The following is a 24870-nucleotide window of genomic DNA, read 5'->3' on the forward strand; positions in this document are numbered from 1 at the left end:
AAAAATACGGGTAACTACTATGAAGGGATAGAATATGACTAAAAATGAAAAATAAAAATGGTTTTTAAAAAAGGGAATGATAAGATTTTCGTTGAAAAAGGGAAAAAGAAAAATTCAAAAAAAAAAAAAGGAAAAGAAAAAGGACAGTTAAAAAAAATTAACTTTGGAAGACTAAAGAATTATGGGAAAAAAGCCATTAATTCTGTCTGCAGTATTCCCCTAGCGCTGGAGTTCTGCCGTTCTCATTGATGGGTAAACTTGGTCTTGGCTGGCTGTTCTCGCTGATCTTCTGGGGGAGGGCCCTGTTGACATGGTTCCCAAATGTCTTTGCCCGAGGCGGAATTGCCCCGCCCTTGCCCCGTCCAGGCTAAGTAATCTGCTCGGGTTTGGTCTTGGGAGCTTTTGTTCCCTGCGAGCTTTCCGTACAGCTTTGGAGGCGGAGTTTGAAAATGGCAGCCTCCCAATCTCTGCCCCAGAGGAGCCGAGAACTCGGCCCCGCTCCTCAGTGAGCCCCCAGGGAAAAGCTATCAGTCATTCCCATCTCCCCGGTCTCTGGCCGCACTCCGTGCTCACCCGGCCTGTGACCGTGCATTTCTATCTCTGGCACCCGACCCTGTGTGGAGTCTCCAAACCCAGCAGATTCCTGCGGTGCACTCCTGTGCCACTCCTCCCCGGGGAGGAAGGTGAATCTCCCCGGTTCTGCCGCTTGTTGGGTCCCTGCTGGAGGAGCAGTGGCCCGACTGTGCCACGGATCATGGTTTATGTCAACCCCGAGCTGAGAGCCCGCGTCTGGGCTCCGCCTCTGCAGCCGGCTTCCCTGCTCTGTTACCTGGGAACTCTCCCACACTCAGGCACCCCCAGTCTTTCTGTGATCCGGAGAGTCCTGAGACCACACTGTCTCGTGAGGGTTCCACCCCCCGCTTAGCCACCGGAGTGACGTCCCTCAGCGGAGCCGACTTCTAAAATTTCCGATTTTGTGCTCTGTGGCTCTATCACTTGCCAGAAGCGGCTGACAGAGGCTCCTCCCCCGCCGTCTATCCTCCCGAGTATCGCCTCGGATTCACTTCTCCGCACGTCCTACCTTCGAGAAAGTGGTTGCTTTTCTGTTGAGAGAGTTGTTGCTCTTCTTTTCTTCGATCTCCTGTTGAGTTTGTAGGTGTTCAGAATGGTTTGATCCCTATCCAGCTGAATTCCTGAGAGGAGATGAAATCCAGGTCTCCTACTCCTCCGCCATCTTGCTGCACCCCCCTTTGATAATAATTTCTAATAATTGTTTTTATTTCCTTGGTGTTAGTCGTGATCTCTCCCCTTTCATTCATAATTTTATTAATTTGGGTCCTTTCTCTCTTCTTTTGGATAAGTCTGGCCAGTGGTTTATCGATCTTATTAATTCTGTCCAAGAACCAGCTTCTAGTTTCGTTGATCTGATCTACTGTGTTTCTGGTTTCTAATTCATTGATTCCCTACTTTAATCTTAATTATTTCTCTTCTAATACGTGGCTTAGGCATTGTTTGTTGTTTTTTCTCTAGTCCTTTAAGGTGTAAAGTTAGTTGGTGAATTCGGGATATTTCTATTTTTTTGAAGAGTGTTTTTTTTTTTTAATTTTATTTATTCATTCATGAGACAGAGAGAGAGAGAGAGAGAGAGAGAGAGGCAGAGGGAGAAGCAGGCTCCCCGCTGAGCGGGGGGCCCGATGCAGGACTCGATCCCAGGACTCTGGGATCACGACCCAAGCCGAAGGCAGAAGCTCAGCCGTCTGAGCCACCCAGGTACCCTGGGATTTTTCTATTTTTTTGAGTGAGGCTTGAATTGCTATGTATTTCCCCCTTAGGACTGCCTTTTCAGTATCCCATGTGTTTTGGACAGTGTGTTTTTGTTCTCATTGGTTTCCATGAATTGTTTAAGTTCTTTGATTTCCTAGTTGACCCAAACATTCTTGAGCAGAGTGGTCTTTAGCTTCCAAGTGTTTGAATTTTTCCAAATTTTTTCTTGTGAATGAGTTCCAGTTTTAAGGCATTATGGTCTGAGAATATGCAGGGAATAATCTCAGTCTTTTGGTATTGGTTGAAATGTGATTTGTGACCCAGTGTGTGGCCTGTTCTGGAGAAGGTTCTCTGTGCGCTCGAGATAAATGAGTATTCTGTTGTTTTAGGGTGGAATGTTCTGTATATATCTATGAAGTCCATCTGATCCAGTGTGTCTTTCAAAGCTCTTGTTTCTTTTTGATCTTCTGCTTAGATGATTTGTCCATTGCTGAGAGTGGAGTATTGAGGTCTCCTACAATTAACGTATTGTTATCATATGACTCTTTATTTTGGTTAAGAATTGGCTTATGTAGATGGCTGCTCCCATGTTGGGGGCATAGATATTTACAACTGTTAGATCTTCTTGTTGGATAGACCCCTTATGTATGATAGAGTGTCCCTCTACATCTCTTACAACAGTCTTTTTTTTTCTTTATTTCATTTTATTATGTTAGTCACCATACATCATTAGTTTTTGATGTGGTGATCCACCATCCATTGTTTTTGTATAACACCTTTTCATCCATGCAGTATGTGTCCTCCTTAATACCCATCACCAGGCTAACCAATCCTCCCTCCCCCCTCCCCTCTAAAACCCTGTTTGTCTCTCAGAGTCCATAGTCTCTCATGGTTTATCTCTACCTCCAATTCCCCTCCCCCTCATTTTTCCATTCCTTCTCCTAGTGTCCTCCATGCTATTCCGTATGTTCCACAAATAAGTGAAACCATATGATAATTGACTTTCTCTGCTTGACTTATTTCACTTAGCATAATCTCCTCCAGTCCCATCCATGTTGATGTAAAAGTTGGGTATTCATCCTTTCTGATGGCTGAGTAATATTCCATTGTATATATGGACCACATCTTCTTTTTCCATTCATCCGTTGAAGGGCATCTCGGCTCTTTCCACAATTTGGCTATTGTGGACATTGCTGCTATGAACATTGGGGTGCATATGGCCCTTCTTTTCACTACATCTGTGTCTTTGGGGTAAATACCCAGGAGTGCAATTGCTGGGTCATAGGGTAGCTCTATTTTTAAATTTTAGAGGAACCTCCACACTCTTTTCCAAAGTGGCTGTCCCAACTTGCATTCCCACCAACAGTGTAAGAGCGTTCCCCTTTCTCCACAACCTCTCCAAGATTTGTTGTTTCTTTCCCTGTCTATTTTTGCCATTTTAACTGGTGTAAGGTGGTATCTCAATGTGCTTTTGATTTGAATTTCCCTGATGCCTAATGATGATGAACATTTTTTCATGTGTCTGTTAGCCATTTGTATGTCTTCTTCAGAGAAGTGTCTTTTCATATCTTCTGCCCACTTTTTGACTTGATTATTTGTTTTTTGGGTGTTGAGTTTGAGAAGTTCTTTATAGATCTTGGATACCAGCCCCTTATCTGTAGTGTCATTTGCAAATATCTTCTCCCATTCTGTGCGTTGCTTCTTTGTTTTGTTGACCGTTTCCTTTGCTGTGCAGAAGGTTTTTATCTTGATGAAGTCCCAAAAGTTCATTTTTGCTTTTGTTTCACTAGCTTTTGGAGATGTATCTTGAATGAAGTTGCTGTGAGCCATGTCATAGAGGTTACTGCCTGTGTTCTCCTCTAGGATTTTGATGGATTCCTGTCTCACATTGAGGTCATTCATCCACTTTGAGTTTATCTTTGTGAATGGTGTTAGAGAATGGTCGAGTTTCATTCTTCTGCATGTGGCTGTCCAATTTTGCCAGCACCATTTATTGACGAGAGTGTCTTTTTTCCATTGCATGTTTTTTCCTGCTTTGTCAAAGATTATTTGACAATAGAGTTGAGTGTGTATATCTGGGTTCTCTATTCTGTTCCGTTGGTCTATATGTCTGTTTTTGTGCCAGTACCATGCTGTCTTGGTGATCACAGCTTTGTAATATAGCTTGAAATCGGGCAACATGATGCCCCCAGCTTTGTTTCTCTTTTTCAACATTTCCTTGGCGATTCAGGGTCTTTTCTGATTGCATACAAATTTTAGAATTGTTTGTTCCAGCACTTTGAAAAATGTCATTGGAATTTTGATCGGGATGGCATTGAAGGTATAGTTTGCTCTGGGTAGCATAGACATTTTAACAATGTTTATTCTTCCGATCCATGAGCATGGAATATTTTTCCATCTTTTTGTGTCTTCTTCAGTTTCTTCCATGAATGTTCTATAGTTACTAGAGTATAGATCCTTTACCTCTTTGGTTAGGTTTATTTCGACGTATCTTATGGTTTTTGGTGCTATTGTAAATGGAATCGTTTCTCTAATTTCTCTTTCTACAGTTGCGTTGTTAGTGTATAAGAAAGCAACTGATGTCTGTGCATTGATTTTGTATCCTGCCACATTACTGAATTGCTGTATGAGTTCTAGTAATTTGGGGGTTGAGTGTTTTTGGTTTTCCACATAAAGTATCATGTCATCTGCGAAGAGAGAGACTTTGACTTCTTCTTTGGCAATTTGAATACCTTTTATTTCTTTTTGTTGTCTGATTGCTGTTGCTAGGACTGTACTGTGTTGAACAAAGTGGCGAGAGTGGGCATCCTTGGCATGTTCCTGATCTTAAGGGAAAGGCTCTCAGCTTTTCTCCATTGAGGATGATATTCGCTGTGGGTTTTTCATAGGTGGATTTTTTGAACTTGAGGAATGTTCCCTCTATCCCTATACTCTGAAGAATTTTAATCAGGAAAGGATGTTGTATTTTGTCAAATGCTTTTTCTGCATCAATTGAGAGGACCATATGTTTGGTTCTTCTCTCTCCTCTTATTAAGGTGTTCTATCACATTGATCGATTTGCGAGTGTTGAACCACCCCTGCATCCCGGGGATAAATCCCACTTGGTTGTGGTGGATGATCCTTTTAATGTATTGTTGGATGCTGTTAGCTAGGATTTTGTTGAGGATTTTGGAATCCATATTCATCAGGAATATTGGTCTGAAATTCTCTTTTTTGATGGGGTCTTTGCCTGGTTTGGGGATTAAGGTAATGCTGGCCTCATAGAATGAGTTTGGAAGTTTTCCTTCTGTTTCTATTTTTTGAAACAGCTTCAGCAGAATAGGTATTATTTCTTCTTTGAATGTTTGGTAGAATTCCCCAGGGAATCCATCGGGCCCTGGACTCTTGTTTTTTGGGAGGTTTTTGATCACTGCTTCAATCTCGTTACTGGTTATTGGCCTATTCAGGTTGTCAATTTCTTCCTGTTTCAGTCTTGGCAGTTTATAGGTTTCCAGGAAGGTCTCCATTTCATCGAGATTGCTCAGTTTATTGGCATATAGTTTTAATGATAATTTCTAATAATTGTTTCTATTTCCTTGGTTTTAGTCATGATCTCTCCCCTTTTATTCATCATTTTATTAATTTGGGTCCTTTCTCTCTTCTTTTGGATAAGTCTGACCAGTGGTTTATCGATCTTACTAATTCTTTCAAAGAACCAACTACTAGTTCAGTTGATCTGATCTACTGTGTTTCTGGTTTCTAATTCATTGATCTCTGCTTTAATTTTAATTATTTCTCTTCTAATGCGTGGCTTAGGCATCATTTGTTGGTTTTTGTGTACTTCCTTAAGGTGTAGAGTTAGTTGGTGAATTCGGGATTTTTCTATTTTTTTGAGTCAGGCTTGGATGGCTATGTATTTCCCCCTTAGGACCGCCTTTTCGATACCCCATAGGTTTTGGACCGATGTGTTTTTGTTCTCATTGATTTCCATGAATTGTTTAAGTTCTTCTTTGATTTCCTGGTTGACCCAAACATTCTTGAGCATAGTGGTCTTTAGCTTCCAAGTGTTTGAATTTCTGCCAAATTTTTTCTTGTGATTGAGTTCTAGTTTTAAAGCATTGTGGTCTGAGCATATGCAAAGAATATTCTCGATCTTTTAGTATCGTTTGAGACCTGATTTGTGACCCAGTATGTGGTCTATTCTGGGGAAAGTTCTATGTGCGCTCGAGAAGAATGAGTGTTCTGTTGTTTTAGGGTGGAATGTTCTGTAAGTATCTGTGGGGTCCATTGATCCAGTGTATAATTCAAAGCTCTTGTTTCTTTGTTGATTTTCTGCTGCGATGATCTGTGCATTGCTGAGAGTGGATTATTGAGGTCTCCTACCATTAACGTATTGTTATCAATATGACTCTTTATTTTGGTTAACAGTTGGCTTATGTAGATGGCTGCTCCCATGTTGGGGGCATAGATATTTACAATTGCTAGATCTTCTTGTTGGATAGGCCATTTAAGAATGATATAGTGTCCTTCTGTGTCTCTAATTACAGACTTTAGTTTAAAATCTAATTTGTCTGATATAAGAATTGCTACCCCAGCTTTCTTTTGAGGTACACTGGCATGGAAGATGGATCTCTATCCCTTCACTTTCAGTCTGGATATATCTTTAGGTTCAAAATCAGTCTCTTGTAGGCAGCATATGGATGGGTCCTGTCTTTTTTTTTAATCTACAACCCTGTGTCGTTTTATGGCAGTATTTAGGCCATTTATGTTGAGTGTGATTATTGAAAGATATGAATTAATTGTCATCATATTTCCTGTCAAGACGTTGTTTTTATAGACTGTCCCTGTAAATTTCTGTTGTATATCACTCTTGGTGTCTTTCTCCTTTTATAGAACCCTCCCTTAATATTTCTTGCAGGGCCGGCTTAGTGGTCACATATTCTTTCAACTTCTGCTGGTCGTGGAAGCTCTGCATCTCTTCATCCATTCTAAATGACAGCCTTGCCAGATAAAGTATTCTTGGCTGCATGTTCTTTTCGTTTAGTACCCTGCATATGTCTTGCCAGGCCTTTCTGGCTTGCCCGGTCTCTGTGGATAGGTTTGACGTTATTCTGAATATCTTCTCTCTGTATGTAAGGAATCTCTTCCCCCTAACTGCCCTTTAGATGGTTTCCTTGTTTCTATGATTTGCGAGTTTTACTATTACATGCTGGGCTGTTGGCCTGTTTTCCTTGATCTTGGGAGGGGTCTTCTCTGCCTCTAGGACGCGAATGTTTGTTTCATTCCCCAGATTAGGGAAGTCTCAGCTACGATTTGCTCAAATACATTTTCTAGTCCTCTGTCTCTCTCCACTCCCTCCGGGATTCCAATAATTCTGACATTGGAACGCTTCATGGTGTCACTTATTTCTCTGATTCTGTTTTCATGGATTCTGTTTTTCCCTGGCCTCCTCTTTTTCCTTTTTATCTATTATATTGTCTTCCATTTCGCTTATTCGTTCTTCTGCCTCAGTTACCCTAGCTTTTATATTATCTAGTTTGGATTGGATCTCATTGATAGCATTTTTAAGTTTTGCCAATTCAGCTTTCATTTCTGCCCTTAGAGACTCTATGTTGCCAGTAATTGATTTCTCCATTTAGCCATTGTCTTCACAATTGCTAGCCTGATTTCCATCTCCAACATCTTGGTTGTAGCTGCATCCATTTGTAAATCTGTGGCATAAGTCATAATCTCTGAGTCTTTTCTATTTTGGGGGCTCCTCCTCCTAGTCATTCTGTTGATGGGTGTTTGAGGGAATGTATAGAGTCCAAATTATTGACCAGAAGCCAAGCAAGATGCACCTGTTTTCTGGGGATCTTAGGGTTGTTGGCCTCTTGTTTTCCCAGCCTGTCTTCTGCGGGAGGGGCCTGCTGCGTTGTTACTCAGGCAACCCTGTTTGGTCGGAGTTGCCCTGCCCCCCTGTGGCGGGGGATGGTCTCAGCAGGAATCAGTTTTTGGGGCTTTTGTTCTCTGGCGGCTTTCCCTGGTGGCTTTTTGTGTCTCTTTCGCGAGTCTGAGCAGAAGAGACCGTTTCCAACCCTCTGCCTCAGAGCAGAGAGACTGCAGTGTGTTCTCCAGTGAGCTCTCCAGGCCACACTGTCTCCATTTCTGTTTGTCTGCTATAAACTGCAGCATCCTGGGTTGTGCGCCCCTCTGCAGCACTCCCAGTTCTGCCTCCAGGTCGGAGGAGGTCTCTGCACTTTTTGCTTCTAAAACTTCCAGCTGCTCCCAGTTCATCCGCGCCACCCCGCCGCTCTGGTTTCCACCCCGGGGGCTGCCCTAAACTCCTTTCCCCACCATTTCCGGTCTGCAAATCTGTGCTCCGTCCCCAGCACACAAGGCTGTCGTTCACCCACGGTGTAGGATCCCCACAGCCAGGCACCCTCCCGCTGCTGTTTATCCTCCGATATCTGCCCGCGGAATCACGGCTCCCTGCTTCATACCTCGAAGCCAACTGCCTGCGATTTTCTGTTTGTAGAGATCTAGATCTTCTTATATCTCAGGCTGGTTTCGTGGGTGCTCAGAGTGGTCTGGTAGATATCCAGCTCAATTCCCAGAACCAGTTGAAATAGGGTCCCCTACTTCTCCACCATCTTTCCTCCATCTCCTAATGTGTTACTACAGTCTTTAGTTTAAAATCTAATTTGTCTCATAGGAGAATTGCTACCCCAGCTCTCTTTTGAGGACCATTGGCATGATAGATGGTTTTCCATTCCCTCATTTTCAATTTGGAGGTATCTTTAGTTTCAAAATGAGTCTCTTGTAGACAGGTATGGAATGGTGGTGTCGTCTTACCCATTCTTCAACCCTGGGCCGTTTCAGGGGAGCATTTAGGCCGTTCATGTTGAGAGTGACTGCTGAAAGATATTATTTTAGTGCCATTTTATTCCCCGTGAAGTCCGTATTTCTGTAGATTGTCTCTTTAAATTTCTGGTCTCTATTACTCTTGGGTTCTTTCATTTTTTATAGAATCCCTGTTAATATTTCTTGCAGGGCCAGCTTGGTGGTCACATATTGTTTTAGTTTCTGCCTGTCCTGGAAGCTCCTTGTCTCTCCATCCATTCTTAATGACAGCCTTGCTCGATAAAGTATTTTTGGCTGCATGTTCTTCTCATTTAGTACCCAGAATATATCTTGCCAGCCTTTCCTGGCTTGCCAGGTCTATGTGGATAGGTCTGACGTTATTCTAATGTTCCTCCCTTTGTACGTAAGAAATCTCTTCCTCCTAGCTTCTCTCAGGATAGTTTCCTTGGCTCTAAGATTTGCAAGCTTTGCTATTATGTCCCGGGGCGTTGGTCTGTTCTTACCAATCTTGGAGGGGTCCTGTCTGCCTATTGGACACAAATGCTTGTTTCCTTCCCCAGATTAGGGAAGCTCTCAGCTACGATTTGCTCAAACATACATTCTCGTCCTCTCCACCCCCTCAGGGATCCCATGAATTCTGATATTTGAACTTTTGATTTCTCTAAGTCTGTTCTCATGGGCTTCTAGGTGTTTATCCCAGTTATCCTCGGCTTCCTTCCTTTCTATCATCTTATCTTCTAGCTCACTAATTTGTTCTTCTGCCTCATTTATCCTGTTAGGGTATCTAGTTTAGACTGCATCTCACTCATAGCATTTTTAAGTTCGGTCTGATTAGATCTCATTTCTGCCCTTAGAGATTCTATATTGTTGCTAATATTTTTCTCAAGCCTAGATATCGGCTTCATACTTGCTACTCTGAAGTCTATCTCTGACATCTTGCTTATATCTATATCCATTAGGTCTGGTTCCTTTCTTTATTGGGAGTTCTTCCTCCTAGTCATTCTGTTGAGGGGTGGTTGAGGTGTGCACGGTATTAACCACGACCCAAACAAGATGCACCCATTTTATGGAGACTCTAGGGTTGTCGATCTCTTGTTCTTCCAGCCTGTCTTCTGGGGGAGGGGACTGCCCCACTGTTTCTCAGTCAACCCTGCATGGGCAGAGTGGAAACCAGTGTTTCCTGTGTGGGGGTGGAGCTGGGCTCAGTGGAAACCAGTTTTTTGAGCTTTTGTTCTCTTAGGGCCTTCAGAGTTTCTTCTGAGAGTCAGAGCATAAATGGCCACACCCAAACCTCTGCTGGAGAGCCGAGAAATGCAGTCTGCTCTTCACTGAGCCCTCCAGGACACACAGTCTCCATTTCTGTATGCGCTGCTGAAAACTTTAGCCTCCCTTGGCGGTCACGCCCACAGAAACTCTCCAGAGTTTGACCCCAGGGCCCGGGCGTTGTCTCTGCCTTTTTTGCTTCTAAAACTGGGAGCTGCTCCAAGTCGGTGCTTGCGCACCCGCAGCTCTTGGATCCTGTCTGAGCACTGCTCTAAAGCCCTTCTCTGGTCACTACCACTCTTCGAGTTTTTGCCTGGTCCTCAGTGCAGGACCCTTTTGGACTCTGGTGTTATATCACTTTCCAGGAGCCAGCTTATGGTGGCTCCTTACCCCTTCTGCTTATCCTCCAATATCTGCCCACAGACTCCGCCCTTCCTACCTCGCCACCTTTGGAGTTTCTCTGCTTGTAGAGATCCAGATATATATTATTACATCTCATGCTGATTTCATGTGTGTTCAGAACGGTTCAGTAGATATCCTGCTAAATTCAGGGGGCCAATTGAAACAGGGTCCCCTATTGCTCCACCATCTTGCCTGTTTCCTCTTTATACATATTTAGAAGACAAATGTCCATTGACTGATGAATGGATAAGGAAGATGTGGCATATATATATACATACGCATACATATGTGTATATGTGTGTGTGTGTGTGTGTATATATATACACATATATATTAGTGGAATATTACTCACCCAAAAAGAATTAAATCATGCCATTTGCAATGACATAGTTGGAAGTATAGGGTATTATGCTAAGCTAAATAAGTCAGTCAGAGAAAGACAAATACCATATGATTTCACTCATGTGGAATTTAAAAAACAGATGAACATAGGGGAAGGGAAGGAAAAATAAAATAAGATGAAATCTGAGAGGGAGGCAAACCATAAGAGACTCTTAATGACTATAGGGCACAAACTGAGGGTTGCTGGAGGGGAGCTGGGTTGGGGGATTGGGTAAATGGGTGATGGGCATTAAGGAGGGCACTTGATGTAATGAACACTGGGTGTTATATGCAAGTGATGAATCACTAAATTCTACCCCTGACAACTAATACTACAGGATATGTTAACTAACTTGAATTTAAATAAAATCTTGAAAGAAAAAAAAGACTGATATATAAAATGCTAAATTTTTGAAAGTTTAATATGGATGAAAATTGGTCACAGCTTGGATAGTGTATGATTTAAGGTATAATATTAATTTTGTTGTTTACCATAATTGTTATATTTTAAAAAAATTATTTTAAAGGCACATACTGAATATCTGCAGCAGCAATGGTAATGAAGTCTAGAATTTGCTTTAAAATCTTTCAGAAAAAGAGTAGGGAAGGGGTACTAGATGAAATAACAGTGGCAGAATGTTGATAATTATTAAGCTGGTTGATTGGAATGTGGGGCTCATAATACTATTTTTTTCTGTATTGCATATATGAGAATCATCACAAAAGAAATTTAAACATCCTTTCCCCATAGAGATTTCCAAGTCTAGACCTTTGAAATAAAAGATTACATGTCTGTCTTATCTTTATTTTAAAATATAATATACAATACTATCACAGTTGTATTTTTAAAAATAGGATAGTGAGTTAACATTCCCAGTTAGAGGGATATGCATTTTGTAAGTATTTTTTTTCCCCTTGAAATAAAATTCCTTCCCTTTAGTGATTCATTTGGTGGTATGGTCTTGATACCCATAAAACATGTAGTTTTCAGCTGTGATTAAGTTTCCAGTTTTCCAGAAATAAGTTTCAGAAATCAGCCTACTTTTTCCTATTAATTTTTTATACCACCTTTGTTAAAATACAATTCATATACCATATAATTCATCCATTTAAAATATACAACTAATCTATTGTTAGTATATTCACACGTATGTAGTACCATAATCGCAGTCAACATTTTCATCACCTCGAAAAGATACCTCTTGGCATTGAATTTTTGGATTTGACACTAAAAGCAAATGCAACAAAAGCAAAAAGCAAGCATGACTACTTCAAATTAAAGAGCTCTGTATAGCAAAGGAAACAAAAAAATGAAGAGGTAACCTATAGAATGGGAGAAAATACTTGCAAATATCTGCAAAATACTGCGATATATCTGATTGGGGTTAATATCCAAAATATATAAAGAACTCATACAACACTATATCAAAAAACAAGCAATATAATTTAAAAAATGGGCAGAGGATCTGAATAGACATTTTTCCAAAAATAGTATCCAACTGGCCTCAGGTACCTGAAAAGGTGCTCAACAACATAAGTCATTAGCAAAAGCAAATAAAAAACAAAATGAGATATCACCTCACATCTGTCAGAATGGTTGTCATCAAATAGACAAGAGATAACAAATGTTGGAGAGAATGTGGAGAAAAGAGAACCTTTGTACATTGTTGGTGGGAATGTAAATTGTTACAGCCACATAAATAGTATGGAGTTTCCTCAAAAAATTAAATAGAACTGCCATATGATCCAGCAATCCCACCTCGGGGTATATATCCAAAAGAAATGAAAACACTACCTTGAAAAGATACCTGTGGTTGTTCATAGCAAGATTGTTCATAGCAAGATTATTTACAATAGTCAAAATATAGAAACAATTTAAGTGCTCATTGATCCATGAGATAATGAATATTTGGATAAAGAACATGTGGTGTATATATATTTGAAAGTTGCTAAGAGAGTGAACTTAGACGTTCTTATCTCAAGAAAAAATATTTGTAACTGGGTGAGGTGCTGGATATTAATTAAAATTATTTCAGTAATCATTTCTTGATACATATGTATATCAAACAATACGTTGTACCTTAAACTAATATGATGTTATATGTCAATTATATCTCAGTGGAACTGGAAAGTAAAAAAAGAAATCTCATACCCTTTACTTAACACCCTTCTAGCCATGGATTCCACCAGTATTTTTTACTATATTTTATTTAGCTATTCTGATAGGTATAGTGTGATATCTCATTGTGGCTTTTAATTTGCATTTCTCTAATGGCTAGTGATGTTGAACATCTTTTGTGTACTTATTTGTCATTTGTATATACCCTTCAGTGTAATGTTTGTTCACTTCTTTTGCCCATTTTCTACTTGTATTGTTTGTAATATTACTGTTGAATTTTGAGCATTATTTCTATATTCTAGACATTAGTCCTTTGTTGGACTGTTGTTTATCTTTTCATTCTCTTGATAGAGTTTGTTGCAGGGGAAAATTTTCAATTTTGGTGAGGTCCATTAGGCCTTCTGTTTATGGATCATGCTTTTGGTGTCAAGTATAAGAACTCATTTGTCTAGCATATTCGGAAGATATTTTTTGTTTTGTTTTTCCTAAGGTTTTATAGTTTTACATCTTAAATTAGTGACACATTTTGAGTCAATTTTTGGGTGAAGTGTGAGTTTTAGATGGAGGTTTATGTTTTGCCTGTGGATGTCTTACTGCTCCACCACCATTTGTTAAATATTCTCTTTTGAAATCAGTTGGGCATATTTGTGTGGATATATTTCTCGGTTTTGTATTCTATTTCATTGATCTGTGTTCTGTTGTTCCACCCGTACTGTACTGTCTTGATTACTCTTGCTCTGTGGTAAGCCTTATATTGAGTAATTGCTTTTACTTTATTCTTCTCCTTAAAAATTGTTTTTAACTATTTTAGTACTGTCTTCCTATATAAATTTTAGAATAAGCTTCTCTAATATCTAAAAAAATGTTGCTGGGATTTTGATAGAAATTATATTAGAGCTATTGATCATTTTAGAGAGAACCAACATTTTTACTGTGCTGAATTTTCTAATCAACATTTATTTTCTAATGAACATGGTATGTATTTCCATTTATTAGGTCTTTTTTTTATCAGTCTTTTGTAATTTTTAGGATACACATACTGTACCTTTTTTGTTAGATTTATTACTAAATATTTCATTTTCTTCAGTGTAATTGTAAATTTTTAAAAAAGATTTTATTTATTTATTAGAGAGAGAGCAAAAGTGGAGGGAAGGGGTAGAGGGAGAGGGAAAAGGGGATTGCCCAATGAGCAGGGAGCCAGATGCAGGGCTGGATCCCAGGACCCTGGGATCATGACCTGAGCCGAAGGAGATGCTTAACTGAGTGAGCCACCTAGGCACCCCAGTGTAATTGTAAATTGTTTTTAATTTCAGTTTCCACATGTTCACTGTTAGTATATACAAATGCAATGGATTTGTGCATGGACCTATATCCTACAACTTTACTGAATTTATGAATAATTCTGGATATTTTGTGTGTATTCCCTGGGGTTTTCTGTGTAGACAATCATATCATCTGAAATTAGGGACAGTTTTATTTCTTCCTTTGCTTTATTTTTTGTTCTTTAAGATCTTATTTATTCATTTGAGAGAGAGAGCATGAGCAGGGCTAGGGGCAGAGGGAGAGGGAGGAGAAGCAGACTTCTGCTGAGCAGGGAGCCTGAGTCCGGGCTCAACACCAGTACTCTGAGATCATGACCTGAGACAAGGCAGATACATTAGGACTGAGCCACCCAGGTGCTCCTAGCTGTAGGCTTTTTGTAGATACTTTTTATCAAGTTTAGTAAGCTCCCCTATATTATAGTTTAATGAGTTTTTCTCTTGAATGGGTATTAGAGTTTGTGAAATACTTTTTCTCTATCACTTAATAAGATCATATGATTTTCCTTGTTTAGTCTGTTGACAGTCGTGGATTGCATTGAATTTTTTGAATGTTGAACCAGGTTTGCATACCTGAAATTAATTCCACTTGGTCATGGTTTGTAATTCTTTTTATACATTGCTAGATTTGATATGCTGATATTTTGTTGATGATTTTTACATTTAAGCTCGTGAGAAATACTGTTATTTAGTTTTATTTTTATGTACTGTCTTTATGTGTTTTTGTATCAAGGTAAAACTAGGCTTATAACTTGAGGAGTATTCTCTCCTCTTCAATTTTCTGGAATAGTTTGTGTAAAATTAGTGTTAATCCTTTTAAAAGTGTTTTGTAGAAATTGCCAGAGAAACTGTCTGGGGCTGGAGATTTTTTGGGGGGAGCTTTTAAAGTACAAATTCAGTGTCTATAATAATTATGAGACTATTCAGATAGCCTGTTTCATCTTGGTTGAGCTTTGGTAGTTTGTATTTACTGCAGAATTGGTCCCTAGAAGTTTATTTTATAGAATGAATATGGTCTATCATACTGAATGTTTTGTATATATTTGAAAAAAATTTTTTTTGCTGTTGTTGAATAGACTGTTCTGTATATGCTGTTTTTTCAAGTTGGTTGATTGTATGTTCAATTCTATATACTTGCTGATTTTATATCTAGTTCTGTCAATTCCTGGGAGTGAATTAGAAATCCCCAGATATAACTGTATTCTTCTCTTTTTCCTTTCAGCCTTATCAACTTTTTCTCTGTGTATCTTGAGTTTCTGTTTGGTATATACGAATTTAGGGATGTGTATCTTCATTGTGGAATGTATATATATATTATACATTATATACTGTATATTTCTTTAGTGGTTTTCTTTGCTCTGAAGTCTACTATATCTGATATTAATATAACTACTCCTTTCCTTATTAATGTTTGCATGGTGCATCTTTTTCTATACTTTCACTTTGAATTTACCTATGACCTTGTATTTAAGTGAATTTCTTGTAGATAACATATAACTCAATTGTATTTTTAAATATACTGTGCTAGTCTTTATCATTTGGTATATTTAGACCTTTTATAATTAAGGGTAATTATTGGTATGTTAGGGTAGGATATAGGCATGTCATTTTATTTTTCTGTTTTCTTTGTTTCTTTTTCTACTGTTTCCCTTTTTTTCCTTTCTTATGGGTAACTTGGCCATTTTTTTATGATTCCATGTTGACATATTTATAGTGTTTTGGAGTATATTTTATTGTACAGTTTTTTTAATAGTTGTTGCCTTAGGTATTACATTGTACATATGTTAAGTTATCATACTCTACTGGCTTTGATGTTTACCACCATGAGTGAAATGTAGAAACCTTCTAATTGTTTCCCTTTATTCTCACTACTTCTATATGTAACTGTCTTAATTATATTGTTTCCTACATCAAATGGTGTTTTAATTTTTTGTTTTACTTTCAAACATGATTCAAGAAAATGAGAATAGTTTATTCTGTTTATCTCCATTTTTACTCATTTCAGTATTCCCTGTTTGATTTGTTTTAAACCGTCTTCTCTTATTCATTTTTCTTTAGGGAGCTTCCTTTAGCCATTCTTCAATGGCAGGTTTACCATTGATATGTTCTTTCAGTTTTTCCTTCATCTGAGAATGCCTTTATTTACTCTTCATTCCTGAGGGATATTTTCACTGGATATAGAATTTGCAACTGACATTCTTTCAGTCCCTGAAAAATGTGTCACTTCCTCCTAGCCAGCAATATTTCATACGAGAAATTTGCTGTCATTAGAATTTATGTTGTTCTATGGATATTTTTCCCTGTGGCTGCTTTCAATAATTTTTTTTCCAATGGTTTAATTATGATGTGTCTTAGCCTGGGTTTGGGGGGACATATTTCCTAATTTCTTGAATCTGTAGTTTTATGTCTTTCATTAAGTTTGGCTCATTTTCAGCCATTCTTTCTTCACATACTTCTTTAGTTCTACACTCTCTCTCCTCTCCTTCTGGGACTCTGATGACACACATTACCTCTTTTATTATTGGCCCACATGTCCCTGAAACTCTGTTCTTGTTCCCAGTGACACTTTCCCAGCAAAATTGGGGCACCGCCTTTTACCATCTCCTTGGCTCCCCCTGGTGGTATATACTCATCTCTTCTTTGGGTCCCCCAGAGCTAGGGAGGGGCAAAGTGAAAAGAGGACAACTCACGCCATCTTGTTGCCGTAGAGTGAGGTGGAATCTTAGTTCCCTGCTTGGCCCTGTTGATACCATGGCAAGGGGCAGGGAGATCCAAGTGCCAAGTAAATCTGCCCTCCACCACTTCATTTTGTTGTATTAATGTTGGTCGGGTGGAAACTCAGCTTTCTACAGAGATCTGCTGATACTGGTGGAGGGGGAGAACAGAATATTGACTAGTCCCTATTTCACACTCTGCCTTTGATGCTGAATGGAAGTGGAGGCTGTGCTCACCATTGGGCCCTGCTGACCCTGGGGGTAGGGAGGACCACTTCTACCAGTTCTGACTTCTACTGCATCATTCAGTCTCATTTCTGCTCAGTGGGTTATGGAGGTTCATCTTCCCACTGGGCCACACTGACAGTAAGGGTGTGCGAAAGTGGAGTGATGAACAACTCCAGTTCCTGCTGTCTTATTTAGTTCTGTCAATGCCAGTTGGAGGTGGAAGTTCAACTCACCATTCAACTTTGCTGACACTACTTTGGTGGGGGAATTGGACCACTATCTGCTTCTGCTAGTTGGCAATGGAACTTCAGGTCCCCGCTTACCCTATTGAGACCATAGGCACAGGATTTCCACGGATCTTCAGCTGGAATAGAGTGAATATCTTCAAAAAGATTTTCTGTTTTTTTAGGCTCTTCTTTTCCCTGTCCTTTGGCTTGGCAAAACAGGTTTTGCTCATGCTTAGTTTGTTTATGCCTGTTGGTCCTTCAGGGTTGGAGGCTTGTATGGCGTCCTGTCTGGAGTATAATAAGGAAACCTAGAGAACTCACTGCTGTGCTGCTTTTTAAGTCTCAGGGTCTCTTGGCAGTCCTCGTACTTCTTTCTGTCTCTTAAAATCTTCCTAAGTTTATTTTACATGTTTTGTCCAAGGCTTTCTCTCGTAAGGAGGAGGACCTGGAGATGAAGGTGGGCTATTCCATCTTGGCCAGAACTGGAAGTCTTCGTATTAATTTTGAAAGAGTACAATTAGCCTATAAAATTTAAAAATTGTAGCTATATACATCACTATAAACATATATACCTCAGGCTGTGACATTTTGAAACACTTCAGTGGAAGAGTCTTATTTATTTTAGGCTCTTTTGCTGTGTGAACTTTGGATGCAGGTCCTCAATTTCCTCGTATATGTGGTGAAATATTGGATTAGATCCTCTAGGATTCCTTCAATTCCTTCAATTAATAGTCTATAGTCTTAATAGTTTTTTTAAGCCAAATGTATGTCATTAGTACATTAGGATAGAGGAAAAAATCTTGGACTTTGGAGGTAGGCCTATGTTTGGATTTTGAAAGATAGAGAGGCAGTTTTTATGTAACCAATGGGACATGGACACCAGAACCAATTTGTCTGGACTTGCATCTTGGCTTTACCTTTTCTGGGTGTGCAACCTTGGGAAATTACTTAATCTCTCTTTGTCTCATTTTTCTGAATGACAAATGGAGTAAATGAAATGACAAATGATAGATTTTATCAATGATAAATTTGGGATGATAGTTCTGTATTACAGGGTTGTTGTGAAGATTAGGAGTTATTCTGTGTAAAACACTTGGAACAGTGTTAGCGTATAGTATACACTGTATAAATGTTTATTATTACTTTCTGACTCTGTGGCCTTATATCAGTCTTAATCTGAATCTCAGTTTTGTCATTTGTAAAATAGGGAAATATTTGTGTAGTTGTATTAGATATTACACATGCACATATACACATTATGCTTTGCACAATAATTAGTGTCATGTTTGTATATTAGTTACATTTAATGGGAATTAGATTGGAAAATGTTTTTATTTTATAGATTTTTGAAAATATCATCTAAAGAAATCTTGATTTATTTCCTTCCCTCAACTGCATAGAACGGAAAGATGCTGAAGGATGGGAGACTGTTCAAAGAGGAAGGCCTGTTCGTTCACGATCAACAGCAGTGATGACAAAAGTTTCAGTAGCAACAGAAACATTAAGGTCAAAGGATGACAGTGATAAAGAAAATATACATCTTTTACCTGATGAAAGCATACGGAAAGGTGAATTTCCTGGAGATGGACCTTCTAATACTATAGAATCTCGGTCCAAAGACTCCTTACACTCTTGTGACCATCCTCTTGCTGAAAGAACACAGGTAGTACATTCTGAAAATCCTTTTATTGCCTTTTTATAAAAGATATGTTTATGCTGAAATGTCTTATTTTCCTGCTTAACTTTTTATTGTGAAATATTTCAGATCTCAAGAAAAGTTACATGAATGAACAATGAACCCTCCTATACCTTTTACCTAGATTCACAGATTAACATTTGCCTCATTTTTTTCTTTTCTCTCTATATCGATATATCAAAAACACATATTGTATGCTAAACATTTGAGAGTAATATGCAAACATCATAACCATTCACTTAAATAATCTCCAAGGAATAAAGAAACTCTTACTTAACCATTTTAATTGTAAAATTCAGGGAATTTAGCATCTATGTAGTGTTTTCACTTAATTTATAATTGATATTCACGTCCCAGTAATTTCCTTATAGAATTTTTTCCCTGAGCCAGGATCCAATCTAGAATCACACATTGTATTTAGCTTTTTTTTTAAACATCTTTCACCTGGGACAGTTTTTCAGTTTATTTTTGTCTTTCACTGTTAATGTTTTTGAAGAATACTTTGCATTTCTTATTTTGTAGAATGTTTTTCAGTTCATTATCCAAGTTAGCTTATGTATTTTTTTTTTTAAAGATTTTATTTATTTGAGAGAGAATGAGAGAGAGAGAGCACATGAGAAGGGGGGAGGGTCAGAGGGAGAAGCAAACTCCCTGCTGAGCAGGGAGCCTGATGCGGGACTCGATCCTGGGACTCCAGGATCATGACCTGAGCCAAAGGCAGTCACTTAACCAACTGAGCCATCCAGGCACCCTAGCTTATGTATTTTTTTTTTATACTTTATTAAAATACTGAGTTTATTTCACATGTATATTTTTGTCTCCCCACCGTTTCCATTTGTCTGACCACCACTACTACTATGTCCTTTCATAACATTCCATACATACTTAAAACCACTAGCTTATGTATTTTTGATAGAAATAAAGTGATTGCCCTTAGAGGGCATTTAGAGGCATAGGATATTAGTTTGCCCAAGTTTGTTGATTACTTGTTTTAAGTGGTATCCTACTGCTTCATTTGGAGTGTTATTAAAAATGATGATGAAAGAAAGGATCTTTTGGACTTGCTCTCCTTTTATGTCCTGCAATTCAAGTGTAGAGTAATTTCCTAATATTTAATACAGTTCTTTAAAGCTGATATTCTAGGTATTTCTATTAGTCCATTTGAAATTTATTTTACTTCCTTGATGAATGAATTTTTCAGGTATTTGTTTACATAAAGATTCATGTTCAACTAGTATAATTTTATGTAAAATGAAATATAAGAGATATTCTTTGATATGACAAGTATAAAAGTTGAAAAATAGTTATATTTTTCGATTTGGAATAGTATCTGCTTTTTAAAGTGTTCTCTCTTTACCTCTAGGATATTTATTTTTATTGGAAACTGTACTCAACTTCCATGTTTTTCTTCTTAATAATGATAATGGCTCTTAACTGTACATTGTTCCTGATGTTCTATAACTCTTTAATGTATATATGCCTATGTGAGATTGGAAGTTCCTTGTGAACAGTGTCTTATGTTGCCTTTTAATTTCCCACATTACGGGGCACCCGGGTAGCTCATTCATTAAACGTCTGCCTTCAGCTCAGGTCATGATCCCAGGGTCCTGGGATGGAGCCCCGCATCGGGCTCCCTGCTAAGCAGGAAGCCTGCTTCTCCCTCTCCCACTCCCCCTGCTTGTGTTTCCTCTCTTGCTGTCTCTCTCTCTCTGTCAAATAAAATAAATAAAATCTTAAAAAAAATAATTTCCCACATTATGGAGCAAGTCCTAAACACATAGGAAATAATCAGTACTTTTGTTGGATATACCTTTAAGAAACCTTTTAATGTTAAACTTGATGAAGAAATCGCTCTTTTTTAAAATTGGTTTTCTTTTTTTTTTTTTTTTTAGTTTATTTTATTTATTAGAGTGAGCCTGTGCATGTGGGGGGGAGGGACACAGGGAGAAGGAGAGACTCTCAGGCAGACTCCCCGCTGAGCACAGAGGGCTTGATCTCATGATCCTGAGATCATGACCTGAACTGAGATCATGACCTGAACCGAGATCAAGAGTCAGACACTTAACCCTCTGGACCACCCAGGTGCCCCAAGAAATCTTTTTATATCACTTAGCATATAGTTCAGCTTCGTTCATCCTCATTTTTATGGCCTCTACTTGGGACTGCATCTTGGTAATAGCATTTTTAATTTTGGCCTGACTAGATTTTAGTTCTTTTATCTCTATGGTAAGGGATTCTCTAGTGTATTCTATGCTTTTTTCAAGCCCAGCCAGTATCTTTATAATCGTTGTTTTAAATTTTACTTCAGACATCTTACTTATGTCTTTATCGATTAAATCTCTGGCAATGGGTACTACCTCCTGTTCTTTCTTTTTGTGTGAATTTTTCCATCTTGTCATTTTGTCCAGTAAAGAAAAGAAAGAAAGAGGAAAACCAGTAATAACAACAAAGACAACAGAAAAAAAATCACTTTTTGCTAATGTATATATTAGCTATAAAATTTAACAATATAATAATTATACTGGTTTTGTGTAATGAATAAATTTACATGATTGGGGATTTTAGGGATAACCCATACATACAGCTTTTGAGTAATTAAAGTATTGCTAAAATATTTCAATATAAAAAGTTCATTGCTATTGGTGTCTAAGCTAATTGATAACATTTGTTTTTTCCACTTCATTCTAAAAATGGAATTAGCATATTTATATATTTTTTCAACATTACTTTATAGTTTAGCTTTGGTTTTGTTGTATAAATGATATTGATTTTTTAACAAACAGGGTTGACTATATTGTAAACATCAGTAATGTTAATATAAATATTGCCAAGAAGATTATAAACTGTGGTGACTAATGTATAGATAATGTCGATAGTAATATAAACAATGTGATACAACTTAAATAATACTTACACTAAAATCAACACTTTGAGACACTTTTAAGTTTTGACCAATAGTAGGATTTTTAAAGTAGTTTATAAGACTTGACAAAGTTTAATATTTATATAAATAATCAATCAAAATGGGAGTTTTATAGCCACTGCAATGTTTATCTAATGTGATTTAAATAGTGTGAGTGGATTTTAAATTCACAATTTTAGATTTTAGTTCTACTTGGAGCTCATTACTCTGAATATAATTGGAAAACACAGCAGCGTTCTTTCTGTACTCTGTTATGTGAAAATAAAAACTTGTTTCTATTTACTAAATTGGAAAGTTAAAAAAATGGATATGTATTTGGCCTAAGACAATATGTTGTTTGACTTAGTTTTCCTATCTCTGTTAGTTATGTGTTAAATATTCCTAAAGGGTAATGGGGAGGATATGGAAATCTAGATAGGAATTACATAATGGATGAGACTTCATGCTCAGGTATACTATACTTTTTATGGTATATTTCTCTTTTAGATCTGAGAATTGGTATTGTGTACCATGTGGTTTTACATGAAAGATACTTTAAGGTTTGTTAATGTTATTTAAAGAGAGCAAATGTCATGTTTTGCATAAAATGCCCTCAAAGTGTATATTTTGGTGAAAAGTGCCTTCATTTGATAATAGACAGACAACTTTTGGAAAAACCATGTAAATACCTTTAGTTATTTGAATATAAGACAAAGTATTATACTTGTGACTAGAATTTCTTTTGTGAGCTATGTGAAATAAAGAATCAGCCTACTAAAATAAAATGTAATTATAATATAGCTTTATTTCATAAAGCATTTCAGACAGTGCCCTATGCATAGTAGGTGTGCAAATAAAATTTGTTGCTGCTTAATGTTTCTTCTTCTTTTTTTAAACTTGAAACATAAAAAAGGACGAATGAGTTGTCTGTCAGCCAGTAAACTACTGTTTTAGTTGATAGATTTAGTATAATCAGTTTTTCTAGAATGGAGTGTTTGTGAGTATTTTTTATTATCTCTGATTCATTCTGTAAATGTGTTTTGTTAGTTCACAGTGAGTACATTGGATGATGTCAAGAACTCTGGCAGTAGTACTTTACAAGACAGTTCTGTGCGAACTTCTGAAATACCTGCTGTTCACATTGATACAGAGTGTGTTTCAATTACTCAGCAAGCTGACACACCTCCTTTGCAAGCAAATGACATGTTTTCAGCAGAGAAAGCAGGGATAGAAAGTGAAATGGACCCTTCAGATATTTCAAATGTGAGTGCTGCTAACTTGGTAAGAACAACTTATCAGAATTCTGAGTAAATACATTAAAAGGGCATAAACCCTAATAATAAAAATAAATTGTGTTGTGTATTATTTTAATACTTTATAAAGCATTTTATATGTGTTATTTCATTTTAACTTTTTATTCTTATTGCAAGCTTTTGATATAGTTAAGATTCTATTTGTTTTGTAGAGGAAGAAAATGAGACTGTCCAAGTTAAATAACTATTGCTAAAATCATTCATTTTGTGATTTGATCAAATGTTCTTTAGTCTGGCATTAAGAAACTAAACCAGTAATAATAAAGTCTTCCATGCAGCATCTAGCACTCTGATGGATGGGAAATGCTGCCTACTGGACTTTTAAAAATTCTCTTGTTAGTACTTTAAATAGCCTCTATCATTTGCTTGGCGTTGGTCTTTAAGATGAAATTTATTCACTATTCCCGTTGCAGAACCTTTAAAAATGCATTGATTTGGAATTATAGGTTTATGTTTTTGGATGACTGCTTAGTTGTCCTCATGTCTTTTTGTTTCTCACTTTAGTATTAAGATACTTGACCTGAGGATAATCCAGAATGGGTTATTCTAATTTAAAAGTAACTTTCAAAAGAAGTAGGCACATATAAACATTTGTTGAGAAAAATTACTCAAATTTTATTTTTTAAATGGCTACTGTATACTATAGTTTTCTTCAAAACTTAATGCCTCATCATGCTGAAAGATGCTATCAACAGATGGTATTAGACCAAATTTTACATTTCATAAACATAATAACATTAGATACAGATGAAACTTGATAAGGGTTAAGGGAAAAATAAAGGTTATAGTAATAAGAAAATAGTAATAAGAAATACATTTAAATTTTTAAAATAAGGAATAAAGAGCAAATTGTATTTTAACTTGGCTCTTTTAGTGTGACTGTTTTTAAAAGTTTGAATATAATGGTCATATAAATACTAAACTTAATGTATGGGATAGAAATTGATCATTTTTATATTTTTTATTTTCATAGCTAGATATCATATTAAATCATTTATTTTGTGGGGGCGCCTGGGTGGCTCAGTTGGTTAAGTGACTGCCTTTGGCTCAGGTCATGATCCTGGAGTCCCAGGATCGAGTCCCCGCATCGGGCTCCCTGCTCAGCAGGGAGTCTGCTTCTCCCTCTGACCCTCCCCCTCTCATGCTCTCTCTCAAATAAATAAAATCTTTTAAAAAAAATTATTTTGTGAATTGATTCTGTGAGAATCAAATTTCAAAAGAGGAAAAAGATCCTATACTTAAATAAGCATTAAATAAGTATTTAAAAATTCTTCTTTCATCCATTTTATTTTGATCACATATGTAAATAAATCTTGTGGTAGAATATTAAAAACTCTTGGTTATTTTAAGGATCAGATTTACATACTTTACATACTCTGCTTTAAATATGAATGTTAATATATTCTTAGAGTTGTTAGAGGAATTTTAACTAAACTAAGATTTTAAAAAATTTTGTTTTTGGATTTGCCTTGGCAGAGATAAGTCCTTGGCTTGCTCTAGATATGTACCTCTTTGTTTAGGTTCTCAGTGGGGGATTATAGAGAATTGCTGCAGTGATGAGAGAATGGTTTTCTTTTCTTTCTTAATACAGTATCATCATGTAGCTGGTTAAAGGTAAAAATTCTGCAGTTCTCTTATTTAACAGAAATTTTGGTAAAAAAATGACTGTTAAAACCTTTCTATTTAAGGTCAAGTTTTGCCACTATTGTAAAAATGTGCT

The 24870-nt window shown here is 37.3% G+C and overlaps 1 protein-coding gene across 6 annotated transcripts in view; it reads left to right on the forward strand.

Moving 5' to 3' along the window:
* The window catches only part of SCAPER (S-phase cyclin A associated protein in the ER), a 486665-nt gene that overhangs the window by 121308 nt on the left and 340487 nt on the right, over positions 1 to 24870 (forward strand). For 5 of the 6 annotated variants that reach the window (XM_034993780.1, XM_034993784.1, XM_034993785.1 and 2 more), the window contains exons 9-10: positions 18640 to 18902; positions 22885 to 23118. In XM_034993780.1, the coding sequence (XP_034849671.1) occupies positions 18640 to 18902; positions 22885 to 23118 (497 nt within the window). The remainder of the gene's footprint in view (positions 1 to 18639; positions 18903 to 22884; positions 23119 to 24870) is intronic. The other variant, XM_034993783.1, reaches the window with a different exon arrangement.

This window comes from Mirounga leonina, unplaced genomic scaffold, assembly GCF_011800145.1.
Source record: "Mirounga leonina isolate KUSES-001 unplaced genomic scaffold, KU_Mleo_1.0 Mir_91, whole genome shotgun sequence".
NCBI classification, from domain to species: domain Eukaryota; kingdom Metazoa; phylum Chordata; class Mammalia; order Carnivora; family Phocidae; genus Mirounga; species Mirounga leonina.